This window comes from Anguilla anguilla, chromosome 6 (assembly GCF_013347855.1).
Source record: "Anguilla anguilla isolate fAngAng1 chromosome 6, fAngAng1.pri, whole genome shotgun sequence".
In the NCBI taxonomy this organism is placed as follows: domain Eukaryota; kingdom Metazoa; phylum Chordata; class Actinopteri; order Anguilliformes; family Anguillidae; genus Anguilla; species Anguilla anguilla.
Window position 1 is genome coordinate 58444185 of NC_049206.1, and position 15890 is coordinate 58460074.

At 51.0% G+C, this 15890-nt stretch overlaps 1 protein-coding gene across 2 annotated transcripts in view; it reads right to left on the minus strand.

Moving 5' to 3' along the window:
* Positions 1-952: 952 nt before the first annotated feature.
* Positions 953-15890, minus strand: part of hbs1l (HBS1-like translational GTPase) — a 32801-nt gene continuing 17863 nt past the window's right edge. The window contains exons 5-18 of one of the 2 annotated variants that reach the window (XM_035422333.1): positions 12108-12216; positions 8416-8651; positions 7951-8116; positions 7551-7668; positions 7047-7193; positions 6798-6872; positions 6325-6442; positions 4887-4955; positions 4077-4181; positions 3163-3253; positions 2504-2612; positions 2133-2233; positions 1408-1552; positions 953-1017 (exon numbers count right to left, since the gene is read on the minus strand). In XM_035422333.1, coding sequence (XP_035278224.1) covers positions 1006-1017; positions 1408-1552; positions 2133-2233; positions 2504-2612; positions 3163-3253; positions 4077-4181; positions 4887-4955; positions 6325-6442; positions 6798-6872; positions 7047-7193; positions 7551-7668; positions 7951-8116; positions 8416-8651; positions 12108-12216 — 1601 coding nt within the window. In that variant the 3' untranslated portion in view covers positions 953-1005. Of the gene's footprint in view, positions 1018-1407; positions 1553-2132; positions 2234-2503; positions 2613-3162; positions 3254-4076; positions 4182-4886; positions 4956-6324; positions 6443-6797; positions 6873-7046; positions 7194-7550; positions 7669-7950; positions 8117-8415; positions 8652-12107; positions 12220-15890 lie in introns of both variants that reach the window. The other variant, XM_035422331.1, reaches the window with a different exon arrangement.

Genomic DNA, 15890 nt, shown 5'->3' on the forward strand with positions numbered 1-15890 from the left:
CGCTAAGAGTAGGGGGTTCCCCGGTGTCCTGGCCAAATCCCAGATCTGGCACTTGCAAAACTTGCCACTAAAAATCATCCCCAGATTTAATTGGCTAAATAAACGTTCTCTCCATCTCCACCTTCGCTAATGTGTGGTGAGAGTTCTGGCGCAAATTGGCTGCCGTGCATCACCCAGGTGGGTGCTACACATTGGTGGTGGGTGAGGTGAGTTCCCCCTTCACTGTAAAGCATTTGGAAAAGTGCTATATAAATGTAATTATTAATTATTATTAATAATAATAATAATAATAATAATAAAAATAAAATTACATTTTTAAATAAAAAAGGAAAAAGGAAGATTATTTAATCAGACAATAGACCTTTGTATTTCATTCTGATTGAAAATGGGTTTGATCTTACATGGAAGTCTTTCATTTCTATATTTCCTACTGAATATTGTTAATTGTTTAATTAAGTCTTTAGTGACTATTACACCCCTTTTACCCTTTTCTCCCTTCAGTTGCTTGCAACTTCTCGTTACACATTTACAAATATTTCAACCAAATAGAAATACCTGGAGTCAAGCGCCAGGTAAAGTGTCCCGGACTCAAATATTCAGTCAAACTCATCGAGCTACTCATTAATATGAATAAATTAACTGGAGAAAGCAGAAGTCCTCTGGATCGTCACCGGGAAGGCGGGGAACTGTGGGGACTGGAGGAGAGAGCTGGTGGGGGACTGGCCAATGAGGAGGGGGGAGAGTGAGCGAGCGTTGCCGTGGCTACGCCCCTCCCACCTCGGCGGAGGGCGGTTCTGATTGGTGGAGCTGCTGTCACTCGCTCGCTGCGCTCGTCTCTGTTCTTCTGGCGTCCGGAGGAAAGGTGAGAGCTTTCTTCTCTGCCGGTTAAGCTTTTGATGAATTTGGGTGAAATTGCACTTCTGTCTTTTTTGTAACTTGTTTGTTTTTTTTGTTTTTTTAAACACTTCCGGTGTCCGTTTTCTGCAGAGGTGGAGGGAGGTGTCGTCATTCTCTGATCTAAGAGGAGAGACGGGGGGGGAGAAAAGTCAGGATTAAGACACCGGGCTGACCAGGCGACTGAGCAAGATCCTTATTATTACGGACGCTAAAACGTGAGCATTAAAAAGAAACAAGACCAAAGGCACTTAATAACTGTCTGTACAGTAAAGCCAAACGTTTAAAAACAAATTTCTAACGAGATCCCAAATTACTGCTGGTTTGTTTAACTTCAAGGATTATAGCTACAATACAAGATAAGTCTATTTTAAAAACTACAGCTACAGTAATGTGCAGTAATGTGTACGTAATGTGTGAGCTGTCAATCAATAACGGTTTCAAAATGCCGTGGCTTTTAAACCCTCTGCTTCATTCTGATAGGCTGCGGTGCTGAGGGGGCGGGGCCGTTACCTCGGTGACCACGCCAGCGGCGATGGTGGAGCCCACGTAGCGCAGCATGAAGCGCCCCAGCTCCTTGAAGTCCTTGTACAGCTCCAGCGCCACGGGCCTCTGGGTCTGGATCTCCACCACCGCGTTCTGCCCTTTACTCAGGCACCTGGGAGAGAAAACACAGAGCTGAGCACCTCCGCGTTCAGCGCGTTACTGAACACAGACCTGAGCACCACCGTGTTCAGCACGTTACTGAACACGGACCTGAGCACCACCGTGTTCAGCACGTTACTGAACACGGACCTGAGCACCACCGTGTTCAGCACGTTACTGAACACGGACCTGAGCACCACTGTGTTCAGCACATTACTGAACACGGACCTGAGCACCATTGTGTTCAGCACGTTACTGAACACGGACCTGAGCACCACTGTGTTCAGCACATTACTGAACACAGACCTGAGCGCCACCGCGTTCAGCGTGTTACTGAACACACCACCTGTGTTCAGTGCATTACTGAACACACACCTGAGCACCACTGTGTTCAGCACATTACTGAACACAGACCTGAGCACCACTGCATTCAGCGTGTTACTGAACACACCACCTGTGTTCAGTGCATTACTGAACACACACCTGAGTACCACTGTGTTCAGCACATTACTGAACACGGACCTGAGCACCACCGCGTTCAGCGCTCTCCTGCACCCCCACCGCCCCTCCAGAGCCTGAAGAGGGGCGCTTACTTGGGCTTCTTCTTGAGCACCTCCCCGCTGCTCTTGTGCAGGATGCTGACCAGCTTGCGGATGGTGGCCGGTTCGCTCACGGTCTGGTAGTGCAGCAGGACCTGCGGGTCACAGCAACACGGTCAAGAGCGGACCGCGCGTACGGGGGCGTCTCTACGGGAACACACCGAAAATGTGCCGCAAAAAAGTGTATTTTATCACTTAAAATACGTGCAGTGTGTGTGTGTGTGTGCGCACGTGCGTGTGTGTGTGTGTGTGTGTGCGCGTGCATGTGTGTGTGTGTGTGTGTGTGTGTGTGTGTGTGTGCGCACGTGCGTGTGTGTGTGTGTGTGTTACGCGCTGGAGGGCAGAAGAGGGGGGCAGGCTCTTACGGGGAAGCCCTGCGTGACGGGGACCTCGATGTTGAAGAGCAGGACTCGGGCGCGGAACCGGGTGCAGGCCCTGATTGGCTCCTTCATATCGCAGAACACGCAGCCCACGCTGCGAGCAGAGCAGAGCAGAGCAGAGCCGCGAATTACGCCAATCACAATTACGGAGCGCGCTCGCTCACGTGCAAACAGCTGGAGCCCCACCCTGCCCTCCCGACCGCCCCGCCCCGACCCCCCGCCCACCCGACCCCGCCCGGGACCCGATACTACAGCCACCGCACTCTAGGCTCAGTCTAACATGACAGCAGCCAGCAGACGGGAGGAAGCAGGAGCAGCTCCACGCTCTCAGTATGACCCACACTGAGAGAGAGCGCGGCGTCGATCGAGGCGCTGAGGGCGGAGCCTAGCGGGGCCACACGGGCGGGCCGGGGCGGGGCGGGGGGAGACGGGGCTAGCCCGGCAGACTGTGGGTTTCCTCGGGTGGGGCAGTGAAAGGGGCGGGGCGGGGGGAGACAGGGCTAACCCGGCAGACTGTGGGTTTCCTCGGGTGGGGCAGTGAAAGGGGCGGGGCGGGGGGAGGCCAGGCTAGCCCGGCAGACTGTGGGTTTCCTCGGGTGGGGCAGTGAAACGGGCGGGGAAGGGCGGGGTTTTTTTTTACTGACTTCATTTTGATGATGTCCATGCCGGTGACAGTGAGGCTGACGTGGTCCCCAGCAGCGGCCCATTCGATTGGCTCGTCATGCAGTGTGATGCCTGAGGGGGGGGGGGGAGAGGGACAGAGAGAGGGGAGAGGGAGAGGGGGAGAGAGGGACAGACAGAGAGAGAGGGGAAAGAGAGAGAGAGAGAGAGGGGACAGACAGAGAGAGGGGGGAAAGAGAGAGAGAGAGAGGGGGGAAAGAGAGAGAGAGAGAGAGAGAGAGGACGGGAGGAGTCCGTTTCAGTGCGGCGAGACAGACAAACAGACAAACAGCTGCAGACACGCAGGCAGCCCGCTTTCTGACTCATCAGTTCTCACTATGATGGAGGACAGGAAAGGGAGAGTCTCTTTCGACAACTTCAACTTTCTTTCGTGTCTTTGCAGCCTTTCAGCCAGCCAAATTTGGATCCATTTCACTGTCAACAAACACCCAAGACTGCAGCGACACTTTCAGCAGTTGAGTCATGAAGTTCTCCCTGGGATATTAATGCGGCCACTAGAGGGCACTGCCACTGCGTTTCGGTGCCAAGACGGTGGACCTTAAAAGTTTCTCACCACATAATTTTCTCCTTAAACTTGTTAATGCAATGCAGGTTTGACTCTTTGAAATCTTTGACTCTTCAAAGTCTTCATTATTTGGAGCATGCTTAGTTTTAGTGCCCTTGTGTTTCCACACTTTCACCAGTTTCACCAAGAAGCCTGTTGATTTTACCTCAATCTTTAATTTGACCAGTTATAACATGTTTTACCTCTCTTCAAGTGATCATTTGCAATCAAGCACAATGTGAAGACTTCAATTCTTCGTGAATTCTTCAGAATTAGGGATTGGGCGCTACCCTACCTCGTAGCGGGATTAGGGACTGAGGACAGGGGCACTACCTTTGACGGTGCAGGACTCGTTGGGGGGCATGGCCAGCACGCGGTCTCCCGTCTGGATGTACCCCGCCTCGATCTTGCCCGTCACGCAGAACCCCGACCCCTGATCTGCGCGGGAGGGGGGGGGCAACAGACAACAGGGTGGGGGGGGGGTGGGGAGTGGGGTCATCGCTATGGCAACGCTCATCGGACGCTCGTATCCACGGTGACCCACAGAGTTTGAGGGTACAACAGAGTTTGAGGGTACAACGGCAGGGTGGGGAACCGATTCGAACCTGTGACCTTTAGGTTACAAGACCAGCTCTTTACCCATTATACTACACTGCCGCCCCAGTGAATCGAACCTGCAACCCATGGGTTTCACGCCTAGTTCTCTATCTATAACTATCACAGTACACTGCCCCCTACAGGTGTGCCTGAACGAAGAGGCTTCCTCCAGCTTGCACACAGCAAAAAAAAACTCTTGTAATGAGACTTAAGATCTTACCTTTTCCCTCACAAGTAGAAAATAACACTTGCTTTAAGTTACTTTTTGCTGGACAAGTGAAATTTTCTCACCCCATTTGGCAAATCTTGAAATGAGCAAAACTCCCTCACCTCATTGACATAGTTTTTTTTGTCTTACGTAACAGAAAAAGTGCTTAAGTCTTAATTTAAGACTAAAATACTGTGAGAGACCCAGTTATGAACTGCAGCCTGACAAAGACAGTGGAGGACGGATAATGAAAATACAATAGGGGGAGAAGGGGGGGAGTGTAATATCATTTTTTTATTTAAAAAAAAAAAAGTTATGGTTGAGGGCAGGTGCTGTACCTTTGAAGACGTCGGCGACGCACAGCCGGAAGGGCTTATCCACTGATCTCCGTGGCGGTTTGAATGCATCTGGATGGAGAGAGGGAGAGAGAGAGAGGGGGAGAGAGAGAGAGAGAGAGAGAGAGAGAGAGAGAGAGAGAGAGAGAGAGAGAGAGAGAGAGAGAGAGAGAGAGCAGCCATGAGAAAGCCAGCCTCGTCTTTACGGAGGTTTTTTAAAAAAAAATTTTATTTTTTATTTGATGGAATGTTTTTGTGACGCGTAAATGCACGCGTTAGCGTAGCGCCGCGCATCGCAGGCAGATTCAAACGCTCAGAAAGGCTGCGGCCTAATCAGATCTGGGTCAAATGAGTATCGCCTCTTACGTTACGCTCATTTCCCTCTTATACAGTACACAGAGCGACTCTCCACCAGCTGACTCAAACAGCCTCTGACAAGCAATCTGGATCTGGAGGCTCGTTTCAAGCGTACCTTCACTGCACTTTGCGTCTGTGCGGGTCTGGATTTCAACCGTGTACTTGCCTAACGCTCCAAACCAAAAGTATCGGGACACCCCTTGATCCGGGGCTGTTTTTCATGGTTTGGGCTAGACCCCTTAGTTCCGGCGAAGGAAAATCTTCTAGATGATTCTGTGCTTCCCCAACAGTTTGGGGAAGGCCCTTTCTTTTTTCAGCTTGACAATGCCCCTGGGCACCACAGTGAGGTCAATAATAAACAACGGATTTGTCGAGAACAGTGTGGAAGAACTTGACTGGCCTGCACAGAGCCCTGACCTCAACCGCATCCAACACCTCAGGGATCAATTGGAAAGCCAACTGAGAGTCAGGCCTAGTCGCCAAATCAGTTCCCAACCTCACTGATGCTCTTCTGGCTGAATGTAAACAAATATCTGCAGCAATGCTCCAACATCTAGTATAAAGCCTTCCCAGAACAGTACAGGATGTCATAGCAGCAAAGGGTGGACCAACTCCACATTAATGCCCATAATTCTGTATGAGATGTTGGATGTCAGGTGTCCACACACTTCTGGCCATGCAGTATGCACACAGAGAACACATGCAGGGAGAGATTTGAGAGACAACTGCTGAATGCACCAGAATGTGACATAAAGAGGTGTGGTGCTGATAACCGGGCTGAATTTGCACACCAGAGACGCAAACAGAGTTCACTATGATTCATCTTCACTTTCAAAGAGGAAAAAAAAGTGCAATTAAATCACAATCCCCAACAGTTTCGATCAGCAGAAGTGCTTTCTGACGCGCTTTTGACAAAGTTTCAGAGAAAGGTGCCTTATCTTCTCCGAAACGCTGCTGTGAGAAGGAATATTTCAAATGCGCAAAAAAAAAAAAAAAAACACACAGGATTTTCAGTTTTAGCCGTGTTTGCGTGCGATTGGCCAGTCGCTTATCTGATGTCATTAGGCACTGAGGAGAGGCTCACCGATTTGCTCCAGAAGGCAGGGCCCCTGGTACCAGGAGGTCAGCGAGGGAACGGCGCTCCTGGTGGTCAGGTTCTCTCCGGACAGCCCGCTGGTGGGTATGTAGGACACGTCTGAGTCCTGCAGTGCACACACACAGACACACACACACACAGGGGACACATAAACGCACGCTCAAACACACTCTGCAGCATAAATACACACGCGCGTGCACACACGCACACACACACGCTCTGCAGCATGAACGCACGCTCAAACACACTTTGCCAAAGATCACACACACTGGCTCTGCTCACAACATGCACTCTAACAGCCCAATCTGCCAAATATCTCACACGCACACACACACACAAACCTTTTCTCTCTTTCACACACATACACACACACACAGGTCCTGCGCGAACATCCCTGAGATCTGGGTGTTTTCAGGGGGTGAAAGTGGTGGGGGGCTGTCAATCTTAGAGACAGGCATTACCTTGAACCCGGCTTGCTTCAGGAAGTGGCCAAGTTTGGTGAGAATTTCCTGGAAGCGCTCCTGTTGCCAATTCACCTGTGAGAAACAGACATTAGAGAGAGCGAGAGGGGGGAGAGAGAGAGAGAGAAAGGGGGGGCAGGGAGAGAGACAGAGGGGGTGGGAGAGAGAGAGAGAGTGTGTTCTGAACGAGCGGAACCTGCACCCTCTCTGCTGTGGTCCTGATGCGGTTGCCGTGACGACGGGCCTCACCTGGTCCATCTTGTTGACGGCGACGGCGAGCTGCGTGACCCCCAGGGACCGCACCAGCAGCCCGTGCTCCCGCGTCTGCCCGCCCGACTCGAACCCGGCCTCGAACTCGCCCCGGCTGGCGTCCACCACCAGCACCGCCACGTCCGCCTGCGGGGAGACAGCCTGGCGTCACGAGGGCCTTCCCACAATGCACCCTGCTCCTGCTGAGCTGTTTTTGCATGGGGCTACATTCCGAATTCCCTAGTGAAGCCTGAACTGCTGCGTAAGCGTTCGAGGCTATGTACCTGTGCAGAGTTTGGGATTGTATAGAAGCAGCAGGGCTGGCTGGAAGAGTGTTTGAGGCTATGCACCTGTGCAGATCAGTTGATAGTACAGAATCGTAGGTGTGGCCCTGACAGCGTTTGAGGCTATGTACCTGTGCAGAGTCTGGGATTGTATAGAAGCAACAGGTCTTGCTGTAAGAGTGTTCAAGGCTATGTACCTGTGCAGAGTTCGGGATTGTACCTGTGCTGCACCGGTGATCATGTTGGGGATGAAGTCCTTGTGTCCCGGCGCGTCCATCAGGGTGATCACTTTGGTCTTTGTATCGAACTTCGTCATCCCCACGTCCATGGTCACACCCCTGAGGCATTACATTTATATTAAGCAAACGCTCTTATCCAATTACTACTGCTGCCAGCTACTGCCACAGAGTGGACAGTTTCTTTTATATAGTATCAGTTCATACAGCAGGTTGTTTTACTGAAGCACGGCAAGTGAAATATCTTGCTCAAGGGTACAATGGCAGTGTCCCACCTGGGAATCGAACCCGCAACCTTCAGGTTACAAGGCCGGCTCTCTTTTACCGGGGTGTAAATTTGGAGGAGTGAAAAGGTGTGGGGGGGGGTTGCGGAGTCAAACCCACCTCTCTCGCTCCTCTCCGGTCTCGTCCAGGACCCAGGCGTAGGCGAAGGAGGCCTTGCCGGCTTTTTTGGAGTCCTGCTCGTACTTGTGCATGGTCCTCTTGTTGACGTGGCCCAGCAGGTACAGCAGGTGGCCCATCAGGGTGCTTTTACCTGCGTCCACGTGACCTGCAGGCACCAGGCCAGGGGACAGTCAGTACCAAACGCAGCCAGAGTAAGGCTCATCCACACTGTCTGCTCAGCCTTCTCTCAGACATTACTAATCAATTACCTGTGCCTATTAATCCTACTGTATAAGAGTGTATTCTGAAACGTAGAGAGAGTGTGTGTTTGTGTGTGTGTGTGTATATATGTGTGTGAGTGTGCATGCGTGGGTGCGCGTGCGTGTGTGTGTATATATGTGCGTGCGTGTGTGTGTGTGTGTGTGTGTGTGTGTGTGTGTATGTGCGGGCGTGTGGGACGCGCACCTATCACCACCAGGTTGAGCAGCGGCTTGCCTCCCTGTCGTTTCTCCAGCTCCTCCCGCACGTTCAGCTGCTGTTTGGCTTTACCGGACGGCTTCACCGGGGTCGGCACGGCGCCCGGGTCCTCGCTGGCCGCCGGGCGGGCCGGCGTGTCCGGCCCCGCCGTCGTCGCGGCGACGACGTTGTCGGGAGCCGCCCCCTTGCGCGCAGAGGCACCCAGAATGCCGTTCTCCTCGGAGCTGGGGAAAGGAGCAAAGCCTTCTCTCTCTCTTTCTCTTTCTCTCTCTCTCTTTCTCTTTCTCTCTCTCTCTCTCTATTCCCACCTCATAAGCACTATAACCCAGAGTACAGATCAATGGGGCACAAGTGCTCTCGCCCTTTCTGCAATATTATTAGCCCCTCCCTCAATATTAGCCACCCTCTAAATATTAGCCCCTCCATCAATATTAGCCCCACACTTAATATTAGCTCCTCCCTCAACATTAGCCCCTCCCTCAACAGTAGCCCTTCCCACAATATTAGCCACTCCCACAATATTAGCCCCTCCTAACAGCCAGTTGCTGTCTGTGATGGACGCTGCCTCTCTCCTGTAGTGCTGCATGGACTATAGGGAGTAAGACAAACACTGGCGCATGGAAGAGTAAATGGGACAAGTGCATCTGATTGGACAGTAAATTAATGGGACAGGTACACCTGATTGGCTGCAACTGAATCGGATGAGTGCATCTGACTGGCCAGTAAATTAATGGGATGGGTGCACCTGATTGGGTGTAACTGAATGGGGCAAGTGTATCTGACTGACTGTAACTGAATGGGAGGAGAGCACTAGATTGGTCTTTGACTCAGCATGAATTTCAGAAGCTCAATTAGCGAAACCAAAGAAACTGAAATAAAACTAAGAACATACTAAAATGATTCATAGGTTTAACCATACGAGCGCACATTCGAGAATTATATCACGATGCGTGTAGACTGGCCACAAATCGACAGCAAAGACAGAGAAAAGGATGTTAAGGTGAAAAAAGGTGAAAAAAGAAAAGCCCCAAAAAATAAAGAAAAACAGAAAGAGGGGAGGGACGGAAAAAACACAACACTTCACAGCCGGGACATCCCACTGAAAGCACACAAAATATGACATTTAAGCAGAAAAAAGAAAAGCTGGGGGGTGAAGAGAGATCACTGTCACTTCTTAAGCTTCCCACGCCGGTGAGTAAAAACTGAAGCCCAGGCCACGGAGGGCTGGGGATGTTTCTGCCCGAGCCGAGCGTCAGCGGAGAGACAGAGCGCTCTCTCGCTGGGGCCCAGTCACGCAAAGGGCCCGTCGAACCCCCGGGGGGGCCAGGTCGAAACCCGCCCGTCCCCGCGCTCGTACGCATTCGCCCCCCCCGATAACGCGACGGGCCCGGGACGGACACCTCGACACATTCTGCAGGAAAAAAAAAAAAAAGTGATGAGTCAGAGTAGCAGCGCTGCGCTCATCGCCAGGATGCGGGGCATTTAAACAGACACCATCTCACCAGCCTTTTCGGAGGGAAGAGTGAAGCACCACTCAAACCGCAGATCAGTGGTGAGTCAGACCAAAACCAGGGACCGAATTTCGGTCACCCTCCACCTCCACAGCTCCCGCTGGTGCACCACCTGAACCTTCAGAGCTGCTGTTTAAATGACCTTTGGCTCATTGGGAAGAGGCTCTCTAACTCAGAGCATCCCACAGCAGAAGCACACTCAAACTCGAGGTGGGCAAGACAGCAAACACACGGTGGCCACTGCAAGGAGAACCTTACGTTAGCCTAGCCACACTAGCGACCCCAGTGCCAATCTCTCAGCCCTTCCTCTGTGGCTGCTCACACCACCTCCCTCTGGTGCGCCCTGACAATTAAACCCTTTAAGCTGGCGCGTGTGTGTGAGGTCACAAACGTGTGATCAGAGCGTTCTTAGCCCAACATTCTAACTGCTGATGTAACAGTTGCCACTGGCGACTGACTGCAGCGGAGTTCTAGAACACTGACTGAAGAAAAGAAACATTCCAACAACAAAACAAAAAAAAAACCCCCTACTCTTGAAAGGGTTAAAATGAAGAGGCCTGGTGTAATCTCTGTGTGCAGGGCCGGGCAGTGTGGTGAGAGGGAGGGGCCCCTGCCGATGACATTAATCTCCCGGCTCCAGCCAGGGCTCCAGACGACGGGCCATTGTTCTCCCCGACCGCGACCAGGGGGGATGTACACGGCTGCAGGGCCGCGTTTACGATACAAGAGCGTGGAAACAACCGCCGCAACATCCTCCCCCGTCCTCGTCTGGCGGCCTGCACCGCAGCAGAAACTACAGCTTCCATCTGCCAGCGTCACCCACAACTTCCCCTCCACTCCATTACAGCTAAACCTAACCCTCCACTCCACTGCAGCTAACCCTAACCCTCCACTCCACTGCAGCTAACCCTAACCCTAACCCTCCACTCCACTGCAGCTAATCCTAACCCTAACCCTCCACTCCACTGCAGCTAACCCTAACCCTCCACTCCACTGCAGCTAATCCTAACCCTAACCCTCCACTCCACTGCAGCTAATCCTAACCCTAACCCTCCACTCCACTGCAGCTAACCCTAACCCTCCACTCCACTGCAGCTAACCCTAACCCTAACCCTCTACTCCACTGCAGCTAACCCTAACCCTAACCCTCCACTCCACTGCAGCTAACCCTAACCCTAACCCTCTACTCCACTGCAGCTAACCCTAACCCTAACCCTCCACTCCACTGCAGCTAACCCTAACCCTAACCCTAACCCTCCACTCCACTCCACTGCAGCTAACCCTAACCCTCCACTCCACTGCAGCTAACCCTAACCCTTACCCTCCACTCCACTGCAGCTAACCCTAACCCTCCACTCCACTGCAGCTAACCCTAACCCTCCACTGCAGCTAACCCTTACCCCAACCCTAACCATAACCCTCCACTCCACTGCAGCTAACCCTAACCCTCCACTCCAGCTAACCCTCCACTCCACTGCAGCTAACCCTAACCATAACCCTCCACTCCACTGCAGCTAACCCTAACCCTAACCCTCCACTCCAGCTAACCCTCCACTCCACTGCAGCTAACCCTAACCCTAACCCTAACCCTCCACTCCACTGCAGCTAACCCTAACCCTAACCCTCCACTCCACTGCAGCTAACCCTAACCCTCCACTCCACTGCAGCTCTCCACCCAGGGCTGTCTGACTCAGCTGGACTCAGGACCCGGAGGTCATAAACCAACTTGGGCTAAATTTCCTAAAAGGCTCCGTGCACAGCCCTAACTCTTCAGCCCGCCCCTCAGGTCCAGTGGCTGAGGTGCATTGTGGGAGCAGACGTGCGGAACATCCCAGCCGGCGTGGGAAAGCTGGGGCCAGGCCTGGAGTTTATGTTCTCTAGCATCGCAAGTCGCTCCGAATGAGAGCGTCTGGCTAAATGAATGTAATGCACTGTAATGTAACGCAATGTAATATAACGTAATGTAATATACTGTAATGTAATGGCGTGTAATGTAATGTATTGTAATGTAATGTAATGTAATTTAATTTAATTAAATTTAATGCATTGTAATGCACTGTAATGTAATGTAATTTAATGCACGGTAATGCACTGTAATGTAATGTAATGTAATTTAATGCATGGTAATGTAATGTAATGTAATGCAACAGGTCATGGGGGCGACCTTACCTGGGCAGGTCAAAGCCCAGCGTTTGCTTCTTTCCTGAGACGGTCATCCGGGCCACTTTGGGTACCACCTCCGAGTCGAGCTTACTTACGGGAGGCTCTCTTCCTTTCCCTGCTGAATAAGAACCATTTCAGCACAGAGTGCACTTTAAAGCTTCAAAAAAACAAGAAAAAACCAAACAGCCACCTCTGCACTCTGTACACATTTCAGCAGCGTGCTGCAAATCACACACACACACACACGTGCCCCCTACGCACACCTCCACAGCCCCTTCACATTTTCACTCATTCATCACACAGGTAACTTCAGCTTCAGCATCGATCCTCCGTTAGCTTCCCATTTAAAAAACAGACTCATCCTCCCTCTATGTTACAGGTCCTGTGTAATCCCTGCAGTGGTGCTGATCTGACCAACTGCAGCTCTAGTGGGGGAACTTCTTGCCATACTTTGTGTGCTAGTCGTTTTGGCTACAAGACGTGCCGAACCAAAATGGCAGAATTATAAACTGCAGTTGTGAATGCGCTTGATTGTGTTCGCCAGCAAGGTTTAATAAGCTAACAGAGCAGCCGAATCTGTGAGCATCTACCGCAGCTCTCAGTGATGTAATGTATCCATTTTTTATGTTTTTTTTTAATTTATTTTATTGAGAGTAAACAAGGCAAACAAGGACAAAAACGATGAATGCGTTTTAAATTTAAAATGCGCCCAGTCAGCAGACAGCGGCAGTTTACTGGTAGATTTCTGGGAGTTTGCTTGCCTGGAAAAAGAGCCCGCAGCACCCTGCAGGAGTTCAGACCAGCACTGCGCTCGAACACCAGGGGAAAATTTGTGCGTCATTTTAGAATGAACGGCCTATTTTTAGCACCCATTTTTTATGAAGACAAAACAGCACATATTTTCATGTTTATTTTCCCTTTACCCCGAGAGAACATACAAGCACAGGGTTCTCTGCACATCCTGAATGACGGCGATAAAAAAAAAACCGAAAAAACTTAATTTTTATAAAGTACATATATTATCGGTGTTGTGAAACTACAAAGCCTCTCCACTGAGGCATTCTGCCATTCTGAGGTCAGCAGTGCAAGTCATTCCTACACCCTGACTCATAAGGGGCAGTTTGAAAAGATGTCATCTGGGCTGTCGTTTGACCAAAATAATCTAGCAAGGAAAGGGTTAACTTTCTCAGACACTCATTGACAGTTACGTTCGATTTTCAAACGGGCCAATGACGACAGCTCTCGCCGAATGACTTGCATGCCACTTCTTCTGTGCGTGCATATATGTGTAGTAGAAAAACACACACAGACACACACACACACACAAATATATTTTAAAGATCACACAATATATGCCTATAACACAAATGTAAAGGTACATGGTAAGGTATTGGGTCATATATGGGCAGTACACCCAGTGTGTGCCATGGCACAGTCTATACCAATATCCGGATTTCTGCAGGGGGAATAAAATTAACTTTAACGGCAGTCTCGGGCCAACTTAAACCACTGGTTCACGACTCAAGTTCTGTGGATGGGGGAAGACGCGCCTTTCTGCAGAAAAGTAACGTTTTACCACGGGGTGAAGCATCATTAGCATCATTAGCATCATTAAATAACGACTGACAGCATCAAAATGTTTTCACCCATCACCACGCCAGGATAACACACCCCACGCAATTTGAGAACCACCACAGAACCTTTCACTGTTGACTTAGTACCTGGCCAGACCTGGGTCAAAAAAATTCTTTTGCTTTTCTTTTTTTTTTTTTTTAACCCTTCGAGTGCTGTGGCCATACTGTAATGCTAATTTTTGCTGAATGTATTAACAAAAAAAAAAATTTATAATTAAAAACACAAGGGGAAAATAAACAAACAATTACCAGGACGTCTCAGAACTGCATTACTCAAAATCTTAAATGAATTAATAAAACTTCCAGCCCTCACTTGAGGGAACATAAGAGTGGCTCCCACAGCACAGCCCCATGAAGCCTCAGTGCAGGTACCAGCGGCTGGACGAGCAGGCGAGGAGGAACTGCCGAACAGCGCACTGGAAGTGATTCAGAGAAACGGGTCGGCGCGGTCAGGACGTCCCGTCATCCCGCGGGCGAAGGCGCGAACTGCCCACACCCGCCGCCATTCAGCCCCGCCGCAAACAGGAAGTGACACGCGCGCGCGTCGGGAAGCGCTCGGCTCGGCTCGCTCGCCGCCACCCTCGTTCGGCCTCCGCACACGTTCTGATCAACCACACAGCCCGGCACGCAGAGGGCCCGTGACGCACACCGCGGGGTACGGGGGGGGTGTACCGGGGGGGGGGGGTACCACGTACTCTGCTACGGCCAGGTCACTCAAAAGCACCTCACACCTCATATCTCACACACAGACCTCACACACACACACACACACACTCACACCTCTCTCACACACACACACACACACACACTCACACCTCTCACACACACACACACAATCACACCTCTCACACACACACACACACACAGCTGCAGTGCTGGACCATGTAGAGAACAGTCTCTGTTTCATTTCTCTGTAAAGACAGGCAGCTCACCCCACAGGCAGCCCCAAAGGCTGTTAGCTTTGAGCACAGCAGCGCATAGTCTCACTATGTCACAGTAACAACACTGGCATGTGGAAGGTCATAGGCTCAAATCCCAGATCAGGGATGTGTGTCTCTCCTAAGTCAGGCCCAACGGCGTACCTGCTGAAGGACGGGGTACGGGGGGGGGGAGCCTGTATTCCTGAGTGGAAAAAGCAACGCTCTAAAACAATTTTCCACTCCCTTCCACGTCAGAGCGGTTGGCAGCTATCAACCAGCGAAAACTGCAACCGGTGGAAGTTTTCTTCTTTTTTTTCCCCTCTCGTTTCCCTGGCAACGAAGCGGCCAATCCCCACTCTGACTTGATGAAACGGCGGCGGATTTTCCGGAATAAAAGGGTGAACGTACCGTTAAAAAAAACAACCGCTTACGGGTTCTGTGCCCGGAACACGCGCCGAGCGTCGCCCCGAGTTACCGCACAGCAGTTACTACAGATTTATCACCGACTGCTGATTTTTTTTTCAAAAAAATTTTTTTTAAAAGTCCAAGCGTGTTTCGATGGCTGCCCCGTCGCCCTCACACGAGCGCGCCGTCGCCCGCTTCCGCTACGCGCGCGAATCCAACACTCACCGCCGCTAACTTTCTCTCCGCGGTCCCCCGGGCGAGCCGCACGGCGGCCGCTAGTGAAATTTCCCGCCAAAAATAAAACCGCCTCCCCCTCGCGTGCGTCCCCACCTGGCTCTCGCCACCCGGCGCTGGACACCTGCGCCTGCCAAGAGCTGATTTTAAAATTATGTTTTTGCAAGGTTCAAAAAGCGCATAAATGGTTTAGCCACAGAATGTATTCTCGATGGCCAATCAAAAACGGCTGAAGATGACGTCCTGAGGTTCGCCACCACTCGCCTGCTCAAACTCAAACGGTAAAGCACGCCATCAGCAGACAGCCATTTTCATTACACACGCCCAAAAGAATACGTTTATCACGAGGTCATCTTCCCTTACTGCTTCTCTCATTTTTAAACTTTCCTCTTTTTAAAAAAAAAAATAGACTTCCAGTTATTTTAAAAATGCAAGAGCACGGCTTTGTCTGAACCCATTTTGGGTTGCGAACCACCGTGTGGAAAAGTGCCCTGACAGACAGAGCTAAGTGACAGCAGAGATAACGTCTTCAGCACTAGACACTTGAGAAAAACACACGCAGACCACAAATTATCTTTGTCTACGGCTTATTAACT